This window comes from Choloepus didactylus, chromosome 7, assembly GCF_015220235.1.
Source record: "Choloepus didactylus isolate mChoDid1 chromosome 7, mChoDid1.pri, whole genome shotgun sequence".
Lineage (NCBI taxonomy): Eukaryota > Metazoa > Chordata > Mammalia > Pilosa > Megalonychidae > Choloepus > Choloepus didactylus.
Genome location: NC_051313.1, coordinates 65,342,877 through 65,365,769, shown reverse-complemented (window position 1 = coordinate 65,365,769; position 22,893 = coordinate 65,342,877). Strand labels below are relative to the sequence as shown.

Below are 22,893 nucleotides of genomic sequence, written 5' to 3'. Positions count from 1 at the left end.
TACTATTACATCCTCTCTCCCTAGCCTTTGAATGTACTCCACAGCCTCTTCTGTAGATAAGTACTTGAAAATCCTGCCGTGTTGGTTTACTATGTAATGTGGAACACATATGTTGTTCTAATATTTTAGCCAATATTTTTTTTCATAAGGGGTTCAGTTGTGCCCACTTATGTTATATACAGGCATTTTAAAAACATCACTACCACTGATGTATCACAGAACATTCATTCTGGACAACATACTATCCAGAACACTTTCTTATTAATACTAGAAATTTCTAGAAAAGGATGCCGCACACATGGGAATTCTTTTCATTCTAGATGCCTATATTAGAGAAATATTCTTCTTTTCAGATATTACGAAAATACTAAGTGCCTCATCAATATCATTTTTGAACTTCTGTAGCCCCTTCAGTTGTAAGAAAGACAAGCCCTTTTGTTGTCTAAATCTCTACTATTACAAAATATTAGTTTTCTGAACTTGAAGATTAGCACTTGGATTTTTGTAGTACCTCTTCTACTCGTTCGTGCAAATGCAGAGTATTCATTCCTTCCAGGTTGTTAATAAAATATGGTTCAGAATGCCACCTGCATTTGTAGCACCAAGAAAAAATGCTATTGATATTTATCTCTCTCATCAAACTTGTTTTTGTTTTAGCATCAAGTTCCCTCCCTCCATTGCAATTTTTAACGGAGTTCTTATTGCTGTTTTTTCTTGACCTACTTTCTTTTCAAGAGCTTTCATGTATTGCCTATTTTCAGCGATGGTGATTTCTGTACTGTGTAGGAGAGTCTTAAACCATGGAAAAACAGATTACTTGGCTTTCACTTATTCTACAAATGTTTTCATGTTTTAAAAATCATCTGGTCACAACGTCCACAATTTCATAGCATGTTTGAGTTCTTTTAAACCGTTGCATTTCCTAAGTAGAGTTTGCTTCGTTCTCCAGATTGAGTACTTGAACAACCTCCTCTTCCAACCCAATTGTTATTTTTCCTCGTTGCTTCCACCCGCTAGAAATTCTGTTTCTAGGGGGAGAGGCCTTCTAAGGAGGTCCTAGTGGGATGAGATCTGGTATCTCACTCACTAGATCCCTCCTCCCCCGCCTGGTGAGAAGTTGGAGACAATTCTGACAGTTCATAGTACCACTTTGGTTCTCACGCCTGTGGTCCATGGGTGGGTTTTACAGTCTCCCTTTCCCCCTACCTGGGACTTGCCTAAAAGTCGACTCCAAATGCAGTTACCAGGCTACCCAGGGCTCTCTCTTCTGTCCTTTTGGGAGACTGGGACATATGTCCGTACAAGACTTCGGGGACTGGCGAAGCCCAAGCCAGGCTCAGGACGCTCAAGACGACAGCCTCTCCCCAAGCTTTACCCCGTCGGGGCGCCCACGTGACCGAGAGCAGGCCTCGACCGTCCCGCCCCATTCGGCCGCTTGCTACCCACTTCCCGCCCACTTCCCACCCCGGGTAAGTACACCACGGTTCTCCACTCCGCCCCAACCCCGCCCTTCTCCATTCCCCTTCCCTTCACTTCCCTCGGGTTCGCTCTCGCCCGCGACACCACCACCATCAACCCCCGACCCCCCCCCTTCCCCACCGCCATCCTCCCCATCGGGCCCTTTGTACGTGCTCGGCGGCGTGCAAGCGCGCCGGACACGTGACCCCACCGAACGTGGCATTGTGTTATCACGTGACCCAGGTGCGTACGCGACGGAGCGGGGTGTGAAGATGGCGGACGAGGAGGCCGAGCAAGAGAGGTTGAGCCGCGGAGGAGGCGGCTGCGCCGCTGAGCTGCAGCGACTGGGCGAGCGGCTTCAGGAGCTGGAGCGACAGCTGCGGGAGAGCCGGGTACCGGCCGTGGAAGCGGCCACTGAGTACTGTCAGCAGCTGTGCCAGGTGAGGGCGCCTCGGGGTCCCCTCCCCCTTTTCCCCAGCTACAGGGTGAAGAGGGAGAACGAGCGCCAGGCGGTCGAGCGGTGGTCGCCCTCTGCCTTGGCATCGTCGGCGCCGCCGCCCAGGCGGGAGCGGGGAATACGAGGAAGGCGCCTTTGTGTGGCTGCGGTTGTGGTGCTTGTTGTAGGCAGCTCCCGGCCTGGGGGAAGGGAGTTGTGGTCTGGGCGGAAAGCACCCCCCTCCCCTTTCCTTCCCCGAACTCGGGACTGCGCGGTCCCCGCGGCTGAGAAGATATAGGCGGCGAGGACTGGAACCCTCTCCGACGGTGGGAGAGGCTAAGGTGGGGAATGGAGGACAGGTCGTCTTTCTTCTCCTCTTATTGTGCTCTAGGGATTACCGCGCCCCCCGTCTCTGCGTCTGTATTTCCCACTCCGACGGACCTCCGCCCCCACTGGTTTGATTCCTTTTGCCTCTGCTTGCTTTCTTCCGTCCCGCCCCTGGCCCCGTCCTTGCTGTTTCTGGGCCTTTGTTATTCGAGTTTCGCCTTACGACTGTTGGGGCCTTTGTTGATGTTCGGAGGAGCAGTCCCCGCCGACCCAGTCTAGCTGGGCGAGACATTGGAGCGTTGGGGGAGGAAGAGGGTGTCCTTTGCTTGCCTGGTACACCGCTTGCTTGGTAAAGATTGCTCTCCTCGGCGGAGGGGAGCTGTCACTGTTCTTGTATCTTAGGGTCGAACGTCCTTTTGGGGCGGTTTATCCAGAGTCCGCTTCTCGTTGCTTTCACCCTTCGACGAGTACTATTTTCTCGTCCTCTGTCTCCCCCTCCCCTCGATTTCTTGGAGGCTTCTTTATTTGGCCTCCTGGTGAAGTGGAGAAGACTAACATTCATGTTAACCTCTGCTCTGGTCAGTTTCAGACGTTTCCATCCTTTTCTTGCCCAAGGACACTGCTTTCCAGTAACTGCTTTCTAACTAGGATTGAGAACGTTAATAACACTGTCTGCTAATGAATTTGAGTCTACATTTGGAGTTAATTCCAAACCTTCTAGTTAACGTTTGAAATTTAAGGGTGCTGCTGGTAAGTATGATGAAGGTTTTGGTTAGAGTGTCGTCTTAATTTAAGAAGGAAAAAAAACACAATTCATATCAGTCAGATTTAGAGCTAACTTGGAAATGTATCATAGAGAATTTGTTTTGCACATTGAATTTAAGGTCAAACAATGTTGGACCATTTTAGTGTTTTCGGTGTAGATTTCATTTTCGCTTATTTTTGCCCCCAAGTTCTGAGATTTTTCCTTTATAAGATTAGGGATGCTTGATCACATACAAAAAAGCCATTGTTTTCTGCACTTTGTTGTCACGAATTAAAAAAAAAAAAACTATGAGAGCGACTTGTGACTTGTTTAGGAATATATGCAATGTAATAGTTCTCCATTTAAGGTAACATAGGCCTGATGAATACCTGTGGTAAAAATTAGAAATTATGTAAAAATTATGTAAAAATTAGAAATTATTGCATCCTACCTTTAAAGAATTATTTAAATTTGCCGATATCAGTACCCGGGAAGTGCCTACTCATTCTTTTAAAAATAAAGGTTTATTCTGTAAAGAATTATTTTAGTAACATACTGATGATAGGAAGTCTTTCATTCATAAGTAAGTTCAGTTCTTTAATAAGTCAAAAATACTGAAGTCTGACTTGGCTGATATTTTTCACCTGATGTGTCCAGTTATGTGTTTAAGACTACTGTAAATTCTCTTGGCTAGTGATATTTGTCAGCAGGAGTAATAATTCTAGGGAAAAAGAAATCTCATGCAAGCTGTACTTTTTTCTAGGGAGTGTGACATCATAAAGTTATCACTTAAAATATTTTTTAATGGATGAAACAGCACTCTTTTATCAGCATGAAAGTAATTTCCAGTATTGCTTTTATTAAGTGATTAGTCTTTTACCACACGTAATTGTTTTTATTGACTGGTATTACTGACACAAGACAGCAGATCATAAGGAAACAAATACTGTGATTGTCAATTTCAAAAACAATAAAATAGGCTTGCACTATAATTCCACAATAATTTAAATGCAGTGAAAAGTATCTCTATTATTTGAATAGATACAGAGTATAACTGATGTTTGTTTTCCTCTAGAATATTTTCTAGATTGTTTCAAAAAAAAAAAACAATGTAACCTCTTTGTTTTAATGAACCTGTCAGATGGAAGGTAACTTGAAACATAACTGTTACCTTAAGATTGTATCCTAGCCATTACTTCCTAGCATTTTGATAAGTTGAGCAAAGCAGTGGTTAACAATTAAAGAATTTATTGGAGCAATATAAATACAGTGCTAGAAATACTAGGAACATTATAGAATTTATTGGAGCGGTATAAGCACAGTGCTAGAAATGCTAGGAGCTGAAAATTATGCCTTGATATCTAACATTTTTTCTAAGTTTTTCCTGGGATATTCACTTTCTTCAAGAAGGCAATGAAAAATAATAATTGGACTTTAGAATTAATATTGTATTCATTATAAGTGTTGATACACAGTGCTTATATAATTCTCATTGTTGTATTTATGGAAAAAATGGACTAGTTTATATTCTGAAGGTTTACCTTAGCAAAAGGTGTGGCTCTGGAGAATGTAGTGGAACCCACAAAAGTAGAAATTGCTTACAATTCTTAGTTTAGTTATCTTCCTTCTTTTTGAATGAGATAGGATAGTAACAGATTTCTTGAGGTCTGAGATGTAAAGTAGAAAGACATTACATGCGTTTCTCTTACTGTTAACAGTATTCTTTTACTCTTTTTATTGGCTTGCTTCCTGGAAGCATACTCTCCTTTGCTTATTTAAATGAACATTTGCTTAAAGCTTAAGTAGAGGGAGGCAAGGGGGTAGAGGATGGACAAATATGAGCCCCGTCATAAATCTTATTTCTTTATAACTTTCAAAAATTAGCTTTAAGCGGGGTAATGTAGTCAACGCTTAACATTGATTTTCTTAAAATAAACTTAAAATAAGAATATAGGATAATCAGAAATATTTTCTTATATTTATTTGTTTCAGGATCATTGTTTATGTGAAAAAAATGGTCACGGAAGCTCCTGGACTAGTTGTGGTATTAGATTCAGTCATTCAGTATTCATACATTCAGTATTTTTATTTAATAGTGATTGTGGGCCAGGCAGCCATGATCATGGTTCCCAGCTTCAGGGAACATGAAGTCTGGGGAAAGTTAGACAGATAATTATAGTAAACTGTGATTTAACTATTTTTTCTGAGATGAGTGCAGTACAATGGAAGGATATTTATTTGGGAGTTTAAATACAGAAGTATCCTAACAAAGGAGTTGTTCTAAAAGAATTTTAAAAGTCATCTATTTTAAGAATTAAGCTATTGTGATACAGGTGAAGAATGATGTTGGGGTGTGGTCTGTGCTGACAGCATTATATACTGGACTGGATAACGTTGATTATACATGAGTTGTGACTGTTATTGGTCATTTATTTTCTGGTGGCTGACAGTTGTCTTAAAGAATTGAATTACAGTTGTGGAAATATATATATTTCATTACTTAATTACATATAAACAGCACTTCTTAACTGGATGCAGTACTTTTGAGCTCTCGGTTTTCCCTTTGAGGACATTTGGAAATATATGGGCTCAGTTATTTTTGGTTGTTGAAGTGACCTGGGATTTAGTGCCTCTGGGCCAAGGATGCTAAATTTTCTAAAGTGATCAAGACAGTCTCACACTATGGAAATTTGTCTCGCATAAATACCTATAGTGCTCTTATAAGAAGCATTGAATAGAAAGAAAATATATTCAGAAGGTTATATTTTTAGTCATTATGCTTTCTTCATCTTAAGATATCTAAACTCCAGAAAAGTAGTATTCTGAATAAGTTCAGGTAAATGATCTTCAACTATATTTAAATATAATTCATACTGAGCATGAGAAGTCAAGAAAATTTCTGCTTCTTAGCAGATATTACAAGCAATTACTTAAACAATTAGTAAAACAATTGACTTTTACTAGGTTAAAGAGAAGAGCAAATTAAGCATACTTGATTGTCCTAATTAAAGCAGAAATTTGACCTTTTGATATAATTGAAATTCTGTAAGTATTTATATGCAAGGACCAGGTTTAATTGCTGCAGGGGATATAATAAGATGCATGAAACTATAGTAGGATATAACTAATACGGTAAGATTTAAATATCACTTCAAAATAATTGAAGAGCTGCCAAAAGATTACTAACAAATTAGTTTTATTTTTAAAACTTTTTTAATTGAAAAGGTAGAAAATTGAAATGATAAATCAAACACTGAGAAGGGCATACAAAGAAAAATTGATCTCCTTCCTACACTAGACTTCCAGTCTCCTTCCACAAAGGAAATCATGTACTAGTTTTCATGTATCTTTCCAGAATTATGTTTGGTCTCTTTTTTTTTTAAGAGCATACTCTACACTTCATCTTCACTTAAAAATGTATTTTTGAGATTGTGCCATAGCTGCACATGTAAATCTATGACTTTATACTTGTATCCATATAATAATTTCAATCTGTGGCTAATCAGTTAATTATTGGTGGATATTTAGGGGAATAGATTAATTTTATGGATAGTGATTTCAATGAATGGTTCAGGGTAGGTAGTAAGCACTTTAGGCTAGAGTATCAGGAAAATTCCTTGAGGAGGTAGGATTTGAGCTAGACTTTAATACCTTAATTTGTGAGTGCCTTATTGTAATATAAGAAATGAAACTCAAATTAAAACTGTGAGGAGAGCTACTGAGTATTTGAATTGTGTGTTTAAAACATTTCTTTGTGTATTTCTGTTTCATCAGTTTCATACAAGTTGATTCTTTTGTTCTTTATCTATTTGTTTAGTTTATCTTTAATTGTAGTGGCTAAAAGTTTTGAGAATGCTTAAGCATTTTCCTTAAAAGAAAAACAGATTTTTTTTCTTTTGACTGTTAGAAGCTATCTTAAGTTAATTTCTAGGACATTTCTTCAATTCATAAGAAAAAATGGCTTACTTGTTAATCAGTGATAATTACTTTAGGTATTGAGGGAGTAATAAGTCATTTAAATTTTAAAAGTTCAGATAATGCTCATGGGAAATACTTTTTCAGTTATTCATAATTAGTATTGCATGCTGGATGTATTAATTTCACTGTCTAGAATATGCTTATATCAGCTTTAGCAAAGGAGAAAACTTCCCAGTTTGCCTCTTTTTTGGCCCTTCTTGGTCCTAAAAAAATGGGGAAAAGAAGATAAATTCTGCAGTTACCCTTCATATTATTTTATATGACTAAGTTGCAAAACCAAGCATTTTTTAAACATATGCTCTTAACTGTGAAACTGCTGCAGTTCTTATTTTCCTTGAGATTCTATCAAAGATGAGAGATTTCCTTATTTTTCTCAATTGTCACGGATAAATCCAGTTTAAAAGGTTAACCAATCTTGAATTGAAATATGTTAGTTGCTTATATTTACAAAATGGAAGGTTTGCTTTTCATGAATGTATTTGGCAAATAGCCCATGCAACTTGTAACTACTGGGTTGTTTTCCAGAAGAGCTTCTTGATTCACTGTTTTTTTTTTTTTTTTTTTTTGGCATTGAGGGCTGCACAGTGCAGGTCAGAAGAAAAAATGTTACTTTTTTTCTCTTAACTTTACGTTTTAAAAAAAATTAATGATCTCTGAGTACATATATTTAGCCAAGACCAACTTGTTAAAGTTCAGTTACATGTCTTTTTTTAAAATTTATTTTAATCAAATATTTAAATTTCTCTTATGTGGGAGCTCTAAGATCCATGGAGAACTAGGGAGTGGATCTCTGCGCTTAAAGAGCTTACAAAATTTGGTGTATATGTTAATGGTTAAGCAACAATTTAAGATAGTTAAGTGTCTAGTGATAAGTACAGTAAGCAAAATATGAATTAAGAGGAATAGCATTTTGAAACTACTTAATTTAGCTAAAAATTGAGCAGGAAAAGATTTTGGATTGTGAAGAGGGGATTTGGATAACCAAAGAGAAGTAGGAATGTTGAGAATAAAAACTCAGAGGAATGGAACAACTGTTCAAACTCTTCAGGGAATAGTGAGGAGACCATTTTGCATCTTGGAGAAAAATGAGTTAGAAAAGATAGATTGAAACTGGTCAAATGATTGGGTTTAGGATGCCAAACCAAGGTGTTTTAATTTGTTCTTTTTTTTCTAATGCAATTTTGTTGAGATTTATTCACACACCATATAATCCATCCAAGATATACAATCAGTGGCTCACAGTGTCGTCATACAGTTGCGTATTCATCAATTTAAGAACATTTTCATTACTCCCCCCAAAATAGAAAAAAGAACACGCAAACATCCCATACCCTTAACCCCCCATTATTATTTATATTTTTTTGGTCTTTATTTTGTTGCGCATCTACCCATACACTGAATAAAGGGAGTACCAGTCCCAAGGTTTTCACAATTACACGGTCCCACAATAAAAGCTCTATGATTATAAAATCATCATTGAGAATCAGGGCTGCTGCATTACAATTCAACAGTCTCAGTCAGGTACTTCCTTCTAGCTATTCTAATATACTAGACACTAAAAAGGAATATCTGTATAAAGCAGAATGACCTCTCAACTTTATGTGAAATCTCTTAGCCACTGAAACTTTATTTTGTTACATTTCTTTTCCCCCTTTTGGTCAAAAAGGCATTCTTAATGCCATCATGCCAGGGCCAGTTTCATCCCTGGGAGTCATGTCCCACATAGTGGGGAGGGTAGTGAGTTAATTTGCAGAGTTGACTGAGAGAGAGGCCACATCTGAGCAAACAAAGAGGTTTTCTGGGGGTGACTCTTAGGCATAGTTTTAAGTAGGCTTAGTTTTGATATTGGAGAGAGAAGTTTCATAAGGCAAGCCTCCAGGTTAAGGCCTTGGCATACCAAATTGAGAGACTCCATTGCTTAAGAAAATAGCAAGAATTCTCCCAGTGGGGAATTTTAATAGTTCCACATTTTCCCCTGGTCCCTCAAGTGGACTTACAAATACTTTTTTATTTTCTGCCCAAAATATTCTGGGATGTATTAGGGTATTATATTAGCCTGTAGAGAGTAACAAGAACTCATCCTCTATTCTAGGTTCCATGTAATTACGATGTTTAAGTGAACTTACCAGACAGGTTAAATTAGGTAGTGTGATACAGAAAATATAAATTTTGTACCAAATAAATCTCTTTTCCTTTGGTTTTATACAGAAGTTGGAGTTTTAAAATACAGTCAATATCATCCTTTACTCTGTTTTCTAGTTCTAACCAAGTCTGTTTCATCCATACCTCTAATTGTAGCCTGATCTGTTTTTCAGCTTCTTAAAGAGTTGCTTAATGGAGTATTACTGACTTACAGAGCTGCTGAATTTCAGCTCTCAGTTTAGGGTGTCACATGGATACCCAAATTTCCAGGGAACTACCAGGTTATACACAAAGAGCACAGCTTCTCAGAATTTAGAAATAAGAGTTTAATTTGTTCTTGAAAGTGTACATTATGTAAAGATGAGATGCCAGAAAACCTCATCCTTCCAAGATTGGGACATTGAAATAAAAATTAAATTCAGAATGTTACCATCCTAGGTCTTCTTGAAGTATCCTGTATCAGTTATTTTGCTGTGTAACAAACTATCTGAAACTAGTGGCTTTAAAAAGAACAACCGTTTTTATTGTTGCTCACAAGTCTGTGGGTCTACTGGGTGGTTCTGCATTCACCTGGCAGATTGTTTGGGGCTGAGTGGTCCCAGATGGACTCATGTGTCTAGTGGTTTTCTGGCAAGTTGGTCTAAGGTACTCACTTGGGTTGTCTTTATCTCTGCTCCACGTGGTTTCTCATCCTGTAATAAGCTAGCCTGGGTTTATTCACATTGGAGCAAGAGAAAGCAAGTCCTGTAGCACAAGTGCCCTCAAGCCTCTGCTAGTATCATGTTTGCTGGTATTCCTTCAGCTACAGCAAGTCGCATGATTAAGCCCAGTCTCATTGTGGGGAGGGGACCACACAAGGGCATGAGTACTGGGAGGTGTGATTCTTTACACACCTTTTATATAACAATCTACCACATATCCCATTTCCTTTCATTGCCCACTGTAATTATGGGCACTTTTATGGGTCAAATTTAAAATTCTCTTTACAGTTTTGCCTCTGCTTTCTTTTCTTATCACTCATCTTCTGTAATCAAAGCACATCTGACTGCCCCTTTTCTTAACTTAGGTTGACAAAAGATATTTCCATTCCTGTTTTCTAGTCTCAGTCTCGAAATGGAAGAAGGGCATTCCACCACCGTCACTGGGGCGTCAGAAAAGTTGTGGAATGATCTTTACTACCTAAATCTGGTTTGAATTTGGTGTTTTGTATTGTGTCTACTTTTATAGTCTAATAATAGCATCATAGTTCTTGTCCTAATCCGAGACCTTCTTTTCTCTTAACCGATGAACTTCCTTTTAACTTTCCTTTCAATTTGTGAAGTTTTCCAAGTCCTGCTTTGATCATATTCTCCTACCTCAGTGGTGGTACATTGCTTGTAGGTGTTTCTCAAATTTAAGAATTTGCAGAAACCCATGAGATTGAGTCTGTAGATTACAGTTAGAGTTCCAAGGTTGTTTTTTGTTTTGTTTTGTTTTGTTTTTTTATCTCAGCTCATAGTAAGATGTAACTTTTTTTACTTTGCTACTGAATGGTCACACTGAAAATTGTCACAAAACAATATTTACTCTTACTATGTGAAATGCATTCTCTTTTCATTTATTTTAAAAAGTTGGTCTTGATTTTATGACCCACTAACAGATCATGGCCAACAGTTTGAAAAACACTGCTTTAGGGGATTGTCAAGCTCCAGTTCAGTAGTAAGCACAAAGACAGGCAGGCCAGTCCTTGAGTTACAAGGTGACTTTCTAGTCTAGATGATCCAGAACATTCTTATATTTTATTTAAGAGACTCTTCAAAATTAAAACACAGTTTTAATTTTCTTATAGTGAATGCATGAAACCCAATTTTAGTTCATGGAACCCAATTTGAGAAATACTGGTATGTAGGATAAAATCCAAATTTAAGTCTCCTTCTATTGCTTGTTTACTTTTGTCAGCCTTGCCTTTCACTGCTCTCCTACAAGAACTTTCTGCTCTGTTGAAATTGGTGTATTCATTTTTCACAAGTACAGCTATTCATTTTAATGCTTTTGTGACTTTGCTTAGAGGAGCAGTGTTATAATAGTGGAAAGCCAAACAGCTTTGAGTTCAAACATGAGCTCCCCTACAATCTGGGCGAGATACAAGTCGTGCTTTGTCTGAAGAAATAAGACTGGGGGGAGGGGATGATAATACATACCTCATATGGGGTGGTTGAGATAGTGATGAAAACATGTAACATGGTGTCTTTCATCACTAACACAGGGGACATAGGGAGACACTATAAACACGTGATATGGCTCTTGAGTCATTCTCCTCAATTTGACTTGTACCTTAAAGCCCAGAATGATCGCTCTTACCAAGAACACCATCTTTAGTCAGCATATGCCTGTAGAGATATTTCTGTCATTTATCTGTGTTATATTGGGTCACCATCTGCATCTGTTGCCTTATTTCTATATTGTTTGATATTCCTAAAGTTTAGCTTGACAGCTGTTTGTACACTGTGTCCTCAGGTAGATTTTGAGTTCTGTATCATGCATTGAATGTAGTGACTTCTCAGTATTTGAGTTTTTCCTCAAATACTAACACTGTAAATTTTGATTTGCCCAAGTTCCCAGAGTTACTATGTGGTTTGAATCCAGGTGCAAATTCAATACACTTTTGCTGCCTGTTTCTCCAGTATACTGTGGTTGTTAAAGAATTACTCAGCTCTTCCTGAATAGGTTGTACTACTGATACTACTGGTCATATCTTCTCTACCCCCTCCCCCCCTTTTAACTGGAAAGTAGATTGAGGAGGCAGGAAGAAATAAATATTTGTCATTTATTCCATTGACAGTTATTTGGTGCTTGTGTTAGACACTGTATTACTTACATGGGAAAAATTAGCTTGTAATTCAGTAGAAATTTTTCAAAAGTTAAATTTAGGAAGGCAACCCTGAAATCTTTGATCTTTTTTTCTCAGTACAAGTTCTTCCCTTAAAGTAAAACTACTCTTAAATCTTGTTTTTATGACAGCCTTGCTGGAAGGTTGGTACATTTAGTTTTTCCGTAACATTCATGAGATTATGAGACTAGAGAAAGAACCATGTTTGTCAGATATATTTCGCAGCACTTTATGCAGTTAAAGAATAATTTGAACTAAGGTTGTGTAGGAATTCTTGGTTGATTCACATAAAGTGTTTTGGCAAGTAAAATTTAAATTATTAATCAAAACCACAGTGGGGTACTATTTGGTACCCATTAGAATAGCTACTATTAAAAAATGGAAAACAAGTGTTGGAGAAGATGTGGACAAGTAGGAACCCTTGTATATTGTTGGTGGGAATGTGAAATGGCATAGCTACTGTGCAAAGTTTGGCAGTTCCTGGGTAAGTTAAGTATAGAGTAATCATATGACCCAGCAATCCTACTTACAAGTATATACACAAAGGAATTGAAAGCAGTAACTCAAACAGATATTCATTATTCACAGTTGCTGAAGGCAGATGCAGCCCTAGTGTCTATCAACAGATGAATGGATAAAAAAATGTGATACATACATACAATGGAGTATTATTTGGCCTTAAGAAGTAATGCAGTTTTGATGCATGCTACAACATGGATGAACCTTGAAGACACCATGTTGAGCAAAATAAGCCAGACACAAAAGGACAAATATGATCTCACCTATATCAAATAAGTAGAATTTGCAAATTCATGAAGTCTGATACTAAAATACAGGTTACCAGGTGCTGGGCAAGGGTAGGGGGTGGGGAGTTAATGCTTGATTCATATGTAGTTTCTGTTTGGGGTGATGGAGAAGTTTTGGCAATGGTTGGTGGTGATGGAGGCATAACGTTGCAAATGTAACTAATGCTACTGAATTGTGTATTTGAAAGTGGATAAAATGAGAAATTTTAGGGTTTTATATGTTACCAGAATAAAAAAATAAATAAAACTATGGACTTCAACAACACAGAGTGCACCCTAGTATTAAATATGAGCTATAATTAATAATGTTGTTATAATAACAATTAATTAATAACATTATAATTAATATTAATTATAACATTGTTTCATCAAAGGTGTCACACTTACACAAAATCTTAGGGAAAACTGCATGTGAGAGGGGGTCATATGGGTACTCTGCTTTCAGCATGATTTTTCTATAAACCTACAACTGCTCTAATAAAAAAAATCGATCACTTACCAGATTCTTATTTCACATAGAGAGAAAATTAGCATTTGGCTAAAATCCTCAATATAGAAATATTCTGTTCAACTGGCATTCAGAATTAAAGCAAATGTGGTTATCTGGAGTATAGTCTTTAGCAGTAAAAGCAGAATGAAATTCGTTCTTAAACTTCTGCATTATTTCAGGCTGAAGGCTCTCTCGCCTTCATTGAGATTATTGTCTAAAATCAGTAGTTATTTTACATATACAATGATAAGAAATTTGGTTTCCTAATTTCCACAATCTGCAAATGGGGTGAAGCTTGGATTTAGAGGCAAGACCAAGCAGATTAAAGAGGAAAACAATTAATGTTCAAAAACAGGCCCTGTTAAATGCTTTACCAACAATAAATTGTTTACTCCAAAGACCTTGAGATCATAGGCTTCAAAAACCATTTAGTCTGTTTAAACACTTCAGTTTACCCAAATTGCATCCTAGTACCCCATCATTACTGTATAATATTTGTTCATTATAACCTTGAGTTATCAGAAAATGTTGAATTTTATTAGGTGTTCCTTGAGGACAGCTGGGTGTTGGGTTAAATGGCTGAAACTAAACAATGCTTTAAAAAATATGATCTATCTGGAAAATTTTTCTTGTGGAATGCCTGGCATCTTTATTGATGACTGACATAAAACGTGATGCTATTTATTAGCTTCATAATTCCTAGAGACAGGTATTGTATTTAGAAAGAGGAAATTAAATTTAAAAGAAATAATTGATAAGTGACTCAGTCCCTTTCCCAGTCAGTTTTTATAGAGAGATCAGAAAGCTGTCATATATCAAATATTTAAATTATGTTTTACAGCAATTTTGATTTACCAAAGTTAATTGAAGGAAATATGTGTGTTATTGAGAGTAAATTATTTCTAGTAACTAGGGATGATTTTGTGCTACTTTTAGATGAGTCATTATCATCAAAACTAGCCACCTAGAATTCTTATTTACTGAAAATAAATAGCTTACATTACCTATTTCTCTGTATAAACATGTACAGTCATTTTTGGAAAAACAAGCATGTGTTCTTGATCCTTCCCTATTTTTTGGAAATATGATAGGAAATAGTCAACATGAAAAACTCACAAGCCTTAATATTTTTGTGAATTTATTTTCTGTAAAAAGTAAATTTTTATTCTTAATTTTGTAAACAACACTTTCAGAAAGTTATTTTGTTTGAAAAGAATAAAACATAAGGTTTAATAAAATACTTATTAAAAGAATTGATGCTTCAGTGGTTTGAATCTGGGGCTTAGCTTGATTTATTTGTATAAGTCCATCTGTGTGTAACTTTATTTTAAACCTCTATTAGGGAAAACATTTTAAAAACATTTTGCCTGCCTAAATTAGGATTTTGTAAATTACATAAAATAATCTTATGAATAAAATTTGTGTCCTGGAACAAATTGACCAAGAAGTTCGTCAGCAGCATGAAGAAATTGTATAGGAAGCATTTCTAAATGCTTGTGTCATACCTACTGCTTTCTTTAGTAAATTAAGGATTGACCCTAGTATGTAAAATTAACTGTGTTGGCAAGAAATGAGTCAGGCTTAGTATATATTTCTTGTTTTACTTGAGAAAAACCATTACATTATCAACAGATTCTTTCTTTCCTATATACTTTGTTTGACAGCTCATTAGATATTGTGAATTAAAGCCTTGGAATTCTCAGAGCAGTGGTCCTAATTTACACACTGTTGTTTTATTGTGAACCTTGGTATGGCACTTACAACTCTTGTTTCTTTATTTTTAAGATGGAGATAATACAGACCTTTTTTGTTGTTGTTGTTAAAGGGAATTGATCAAAGCCATAGTTATTTAAAATGATTGTTGAATTTTAAGATAGCATTTTCATTTACATTTAAGACTTCTTTGGAAACACCTTTGATGTTTTATGTATGATAATGACTTAGCATAATTTTAAAACATTAATAAGTCCATTATTTTTGAAGTTTTCTACTATCTATTATAACTTTGAAAAATGTTAAGTTACTGATTTATAAACTTATTTGAAGTCTACATTTTAGAGAAGGGAAATTTAGATTTTATAATAATTTATGAAAGATGCATTTGTCTTTGAGAGGAAAATGAGTTGCTGTATGTGAATGTGCCAGAAGATTATTGGCTTTATATTTGAAACCTTTTCTTTGTCCAGAAATTTAAATCTGGAATTTGAGAGGCTGGGGGTAAGAGATAAACTATTATGAAATAGTAACTAAAAGTATAGATTTTCTTCTGTGATTTCAGTTTTTACATGGGCACTTCCTGTGAGACTTCAGGCTTGTTTCTTTTCTTTGTGTCCTCATCTGCAGACTAGGCTGGAGTTGGGGGGGGGGGCAGCAGGCTAATAATAGGATCTACCTTAAAGCTCTTGTGATTTTTAAGACATAATATATGTTGAGCGCTTTGCATATTATGCTAGAAGTGCACAGTAAATGTTAGCTATTTCTAATATATTTAAGAGGACTAGATCAGAAATTTTGCTTCATAAAAATACATTACTTTTAGTGTCAATAAAAACAGTGTTTAGTGTCTTGTCATCTAGACAGTGATTTTCACACTTAAAAAAATAAGTAGTGGAACTCCCTTTGTCTCAAAGTCTTACCTAATAATACCTTGATACATAAAACAGAGAAAAGTAGAGTTGCTTACATTAAAGTGTTAACTCTGCAGTACAGTTTGACAAGTAGTAATGCAGAAAATTATAGCACTATTACCAGAGTTTGTGAAGGGAGTTCATACGTAGTTCTCTTCTGATATTTTCTTCCGAGATAGGTATTTTTTCTTATTTTTCCTCATTTTTCCTCATTCTACTGCTTCCTTCCCTGTGCTCTCCCAAAGAAAATGAATGTTTTTGTCTTAGGAACATAATAAAGCCATCACAGAGGACTTTTCATATTTCTAATTTAATTTTTAAGGACTTTTAATTGTGCTTTTAATTCTTGTACGTACTAAGGCACTTTAAATAAAGTCATTTTTGGTAAAGAAGATTTTAAATAAATTATATTTCTTTGGAAGTACTGGTGTAATGATAGTATGAAAACAATAATTGTACTCTTATCAGAGGAACAGTAAATATTAAATAACATTGAAACTTATGCATAAACAGTGCCATGAATATACTCAATACTAATATTTAATTGTTTCCGAAAATTTATTGAGAATACCTAGACCATCTTGTACAGCTTCCCAACTCTTCTTCATGTCACATGTTCTCTGGGTCTTTCGTTATGCTCTGTGGGCTTCCAGGGAAAAAATGGCTGTTCCCTTTTCAAACTGCATCTTTTCATCAACGTCCTTGATCTCCAGCCTGTCTAAGCATCTTCCCACTTCTTATGTTTCATCGTTTTTCTTTCCATCACGCCTGTCCTTTAGACTATAAACTTGAGCATGTCTTTCTCATCTTTTTGCTTAGTTGGTTATCTGTCTTCAAAATTTTCCTCCTCCTTTGACCCCTTTTCTATCTTAACATTTTTCTTTAACTCTTGTTTTTTTGTCAGCCTTCTTGGAAAGGTACCATATTTTTTCCTTCATTTCTTTACCTTCATTGCAGTCTGGATTCTACTTCTCACTACACTGAAGAAAATTGTTGCTTTAAAGGTCACTTGTAGCATCCTTTGAAATTTGTTCTATAGCTAGTTGTTTAATTGTAATTTGACAGTTACCACCTTTTTGTCTATATGGTATATTTCACAATAAGGAAATAACTCTTTGTGTGTTCACCCACTGGCCTCTTAGGCCCAAGCAACTCAGTGAATTTCACCATCTGATGGGTTACAGCCACACCTCCAACAAGGTTTGAATTCTAGTCTTGGGAAGGGGCCTGTCTTCCAAAGTTTGTTCCTTCCTTGGGTTCTTTTACCCTGCCCTAGAGTGTTCTTTTGAGTTCTCTTTACGTGTTTTACAATTCTTTATGTCAGAGTTTCCCTGTTTAAACTGCTATGTGGATCTCTTGTTTCTTGATTGGACCATAACTTGATTGGACCATAACCATAACCTTGGGTTAAAGAGTTAAGTTTACTATCCTTTCACATAAAAACTTTAGATTAGTACCAGTGCTTTCCTCTCCCAACCCTCAAGTACATGGCAAATTTGGGTATCTGTTAGTCCATGGAAACTAGCTTTGATATTAAAAAATGAAATACCATGGTTGTGAATGCAGTCATTCACTCTAGAGGGATTATTACTATGCAGGAGTGGTCCTTAGAAGTCATTGGTCCCAAAACTGGTTGAGATGAGGGGGTGGAGTAATTGTGTACGTGTGTTTTCTCAGTTAAATATCTGTTGTACCTTAATTTAAATGATCAGGAAACATAAAATCAAAACTTTTAAATCCTATTAAGTTATTAACATAAGTGGTGACTCAAAAAATTGCATCCAGTCATTTCCTTTTGAATAAATTATCAAGTGACAGTAATGTGAATTATCTTTTTCAGATTTTCACATATAGGAAGCTGGGTTAAAAGAAAAGCACACCCATACTCCTGGAAGATGTAGGGCTGGTAAGCCAGGGAGATACAAAAGAATGTTGAGATATTAATACAAAACTCGGGAAGTCCTGCTGTGCCTAATTTACTGAACTTATTAAACAGTCTATTTGTAGACATCTAAATGTGATTATTATTTTCATATTTGAGTATTCTTGTGGGTAATTAAAGTCTCTAGTTTTGCTGGTATTTTGAGATTCTTCTAATATCTTAAATAACATTTCCCATGTATCTGCAGTTACTTCTCTATAGTTGACTAAAGCATTTTATTAATGCTATGTTCATTCCCAGGGATTTTTTTTTTTTCAATTCAGTGCTTACTGAAGTTCTCTCTTCCACTTCTGGCTTTTGTGTACCCTAGTTCTAGCTTTTTCTGTGAAGCTGTGATACATGTTTAAAATGGTTGATAAGAATATTATTTGAATGTCAGAGATGTGTTCAGAAATTGAAAGAGGAAAGTAACCATCAGGTTATTGATTCTGTAGTAAAATTTGCTTGAATTTGCTGTATCCAGCAGACTTTAAACTAGTAGAGAAGTAATGAATCTGCATGTTGCGCTAGATAAATAATAATATTTTTTAAAAATGGGGTAGGACACTAGAATATAGCTTTGAAGGTATTTCCTACCCCCTGGTCATACTGCCTTAACTTCATTATTTATGACAACTTTGGGTGTAGAGAAATTATTGAAGATGACAGTGGTGGCTCTTGCTTTGTAGCCTGATGATCTTCCCAATGGAATAAGTCATTAGTTAGTATTTTAACTACATTTTAAAAAGTAAATTATGTTTTCTGTGAAGGAGCCAATTTTTTTTTTTTAAGCTTAGGTTACAGTTACTATATACATTGAACATTTGTGAGAAGGAAGAAAGTGCTTTTCAGTGAAGATACAAATAGGATTTTTCTTCTGCAATTGAAAGAATAGTTCTTTATTCGTCTTTAATTGACAGATGAGATTCAGTAAGGGGTGAATATCCTAGAGAAAGACTGTAATTAGGAGCTGAATCTAATCATCTTAAACTAAAGGAAAATAGAGTTCTTTGTAATAATTAAAGTAATGGAGAAGAAAATAATTTATGATATATATTGCTGTGTTAGGGTTCTCTAGGGAAACAGAACCTACAGGAGATATCTGTAAATATTAATGAGGTTATATAAATTATCTTGCACAACTGTGGAGATTCATGAATCCAAATTCTGTAGGGCAGGCTGCAGGTTGGGAACTCTGATGAAGGTTTTTGTTGAGTTCCCCAGAAGTAGTTGGCAGGCCAAAGTAGAGATGAAAATTCTCTCTTCTTACCACTGAAATCATTACTTCTTTCCACTGATGGGATGAAACATCTCTCATTGCTACAGGCAGTCTCCTCAGTTGACTGTAGCTGTAATCAGCCATAGATGCAATCAACTTAATGATTATATAATTCCATGAATTGTCCTCAGTAACACTTAGGCCAGTGCTTGCTTGACCAAACTACTGAGCACCGTTATCTGGCCAAGTTGACACATGAACCTAACCATCACAATTGCTATCAAAGATGTTTTTGTTTGTTTGTTTGTTTTAAGTTCCTGGTTGGCCCCTAAGGCTGGCCTGTGCGATAAAATGCAACCTGAAACTGAAGCATGCTATATCTTCAGAAGTTATTGTTTAAAAAGGCCCCTTCAGTTGATACAGTATGGCTCTTATAATTTTACTTAAAGCATACTTTTGATCTGTTATTAATACAAGTAATAATCCAACTTTTCTATGTGTTTTTTATTGTGCACTTTAACATATATACATAACAGTGATAACTTTCAAAATACAATTTAACAGGCTTGTTAAAGAGCAAATTTCAAAGAATGTCACGGGTTATGGTTCCACAATTTCAGTTATTTCCATCATTGTAAGATATAACATATATACAGAAAGGTGTTAACTTTCAAAGTACATCTCAACAGCAGTTATATAGGTAATTTCAAAAAATGTTATGGATTACAGTTCCACAGTTTCAGTTCTTTCATTGTGAAATATAGGCTATATACAGAAAGGTGGTAACTTTCAAAGCACAATTCAACTAAAAGTTATAGAGCAAATTTCAAAGAATATTGTAGGTTACAGTTGAACCATTTCATTTATTTCGTTCTAGCTATTCTAATACCCTAGCATCCAAAAATATATATATATATTTATGCAAAGTTTCAGTATTCGTAATCTTTTGTTAAATCCTATCTTGTCAGTTGCTACCCCTTCCTCTTGTTTAATCACTTTCTTGATCTTCAGGGGTGTCTAGGCAGTGACCACTCTTAACTTGTTTCTATTGAAAGGGGGTGTTGACATTATGGGGAAGGGGGCTGCATCTGATTGTTGTTCTTAAAGAGGCTGTTGCCTCGGGGTTTTAGGACTTGTCTGGCATAGGAACGCTGGTGGATTTAAGTTTCTGAGAGGGGAAACTTAGTGAGTGAATCTTTTATAGAATCTCAGGTAGGGACCTAGGTATTTCAGGGACTGCTGTTGGTAAGGGCATGGCATGCTGTGGCCATTTGGGATATCTAGCTGGAGCTTGCATATGAGAAACCTCCAGGATAGCCTGTCAACTGTATTTGATATCTTAGCCACTGTAACCTTATTTTGTTACCTTTCTTTTCCCCTTTTTGGTTAAGTGGGCATTTGCAGTCCCCCGATGCCAGGGCCAGGTTTATTCATGGGAGTCATGTCCCACGTTGCCAGGGAGATTCATTCCCCTGGGAGTCATGTCCCTTGTTGGGTTGGGGGTGGGGTTAATGAATTTATTTGTCGAGTTGGGCTTAGAGAGAGAAAGGCCACATCTGAGCACCAAACAGGTTCTTTGGAGGTACCTCTTAGGCAAATTATAGGAAAGTTTAGCCTCCCATTTACAGCCCTAAGTTTCACAAGAGCAAGCCTCAAGATCAAGGGCCTGATTTATTTAGTAGGTGGTTCCTAATTTCACATAATATACATTCTGTCCCAAGATAAACAGTTTCTCACATTATCTTCACTTAATTATACAATCATCATCACTCTCAATTTTAAACAGTTATCATAACGTAAAACATCCCAGAGCTCTTATCAGCAGCTAATTATTCATCCCTAGTGTGAGTGTAGTGCTGGTAAGATATTCCTATTCAATATAGTCTATATAATGTAATAGGTAGTTTTCCCATATAACACTCTGTTGTTAAGTCTTTGTACAAGTTTCATACCTTATACATGTATCATGCTAACACTTATTTGTATTTGTAGTGCTACTCTGTGGGTTATATGCCTTTAAACAACCACTTTTTTTTTTTTTTTTAGCCTTCCTATCCATGAACATGGAATATTTTTCCATCTTTTAAGGTCCCCTTCTATTTCTTTTAGTAGAGTTATGTAGTTTTCTTTGTATAGGTCTTTTACATCTTTGGTTAAGTTGATTCCTAGGTACTTGATTTTTTTAGTTGCTATTGAAAATGGTATCTTTTTCTTGAGTGTCTCTTCAGTTTGTTCATTTCTAGCATATAGAAACATTACTGACTTATGTGCATTAATCTTGTATCCCGCTACTTTGCTAAATTTGTTTATTAGCTCTAGTAGCTGTATCGTCGATTTCTCAGGGTTTTCTAGATATAAGATCATATCGTCTGCAAACAATGACAGTTTTACTTCTTCTTTTCCAATTTGGATGCCTTTTATTTCTTTGTCTTGCCGGATTGCCCTGGCTAGCACTTCCAGCACAATGTTGAATAACAGTGGTGACAGCGGGCATCCTTGTCTTGTTCCTGATCTTAGAGGGAAGGCTTTCAGTCTCTCACCATTGAGTATTATGCTGGCTGTGGGTTTTTCATATATGCTCTTTATCATGTTGAGGAAGTTTCCTTCAATTCCTACCTTTTGAAGTGTTTTTATCAAAAACGGATGTTGGATTTTGTCAAATGCTTTTTCAGCATCTATTGAGATGATCAATTGATTTTTCCCTTTCGAATTTTTAATGTGTTGTAATACATTGATTGTTTTTCTTATGTTGAACCATCCTTGCATGCCTGGAATGAACCCCACTTGGTCATGGTGTATGATTTTTTTAATGTGTCTTTGGATTCGATTTGTAAGTATTTTGTTGAGGATTTTTGCATCTATATTCATTAGGGAGATTGGCCGGTAGTTTTCCTTTTTTGTAGCATCTTTGCCTGGTTTTGGTATTAGATTGATGTTAGCTTCATAAAATGAGTTAGGTAGTGTTCCATTTTCTTCAATGTTTTGAAAGAGTTTGAGTAAGATTGGTGTCAGTTCTTTCTGGAAAGTTTGGTAGAATTCCCCTGTGAAGCCAACTGGCCCTGGGCATTTATTTGTGGGAAGATTTTTGATGACTGATTGGATCTCTTTGCTTGTGATGGGTTGGTTGAGGTCTTCTGTTTCTTCTCTGGTCAGTCTAGGTTGTTCATATGTTTCCAGGAAATTGTCCATTTCTTCTACATTGTCCAGTTTATTGCCATACAGTTGTTCATAATATCCTCTTATAATTTTTTTAATTTCTTCAGGATCTGCAGTTATGTCACCTTTTTCATTCATTATTTTGTTTATATGGGTCTTCTCTCTTTTTGATTTTGTCAGTCTAGCTAGGGGCTTGTCAATCTTGTTGATCTTCTCAAAGAACCAACTTTTGGTGATATTTATCCTCTCTATTGTTTTTTTGTTCTCTATGTCATTTATTTCTGCTTTAATCCTTGTTATTTCTTTTCTTCTACTTGGTTTAGGATTGGTTTGCTGTTCATTTTCTAGCTTCTTCAGTTGATCCATTAGTTCTTTGATTTTGGCTCTTTCTTCCTTTTTAATATATGCGTTTAGTGCTATAAATTTCCCCCTTAGCACTGCTTTTGCTGCATCCCATAAGTTTTGGTATGTTGTGTTCTCATTTTCGTTCGTCTCTATATATTTAGCAATTTCTCTTGCTATTTCTTCTTTAACCCACTGATTGTTTAGGAGTGTGTTGTTTAACCTCCAGGTATTTGTGAATTTTCTAAGTCTCTGATGGTTATTGACTTCTAATTGTATTCCATTGTGGTCAGAGAATGTGCTTTGAATAATTTCAATCTTTTTAAATTTATTGAGGCTTGTTTTATGTCCCAGCATATGATCTATTCTGGAGAAAG

At 36.1% G+C, this 22,893-nt stretch overlaps 1 protein-coding gene across 3 annotated transcripts in view; it reads left to right on the top strand.

Moving 5' to 3' along the window:
- The first annotated feature begins 1,342 nt into the window (after positions 1–1,342).
- Positions 1,343–22,893, top strand: part of ZNF292 (zinc finger protein 292) — a 132,312-nt gene continuing 110,761 nt past the window's right edge. For 2 of the 3 annotated variants that reach the window (XM_037844872.1, XM_037844870.1), the window contains exons 1-2: positions 1,343–1,469; positions 1,702–1,898. In XM_037844872.1, coding sequence (XP_037700800.1) covers positions 1,731–1,898 — 168 coding nt within the window. In that variant the 5' untranslated portion in view covers positions 1,343–1,469; positions 1,702–1,730. Of the gene's footprint in view, positions 1,470–1,628; positions 1,899–22,893 lie in introns of those variants that run through there. The other variant, XM_037844871.1, reaches the window with a different exon arrangement.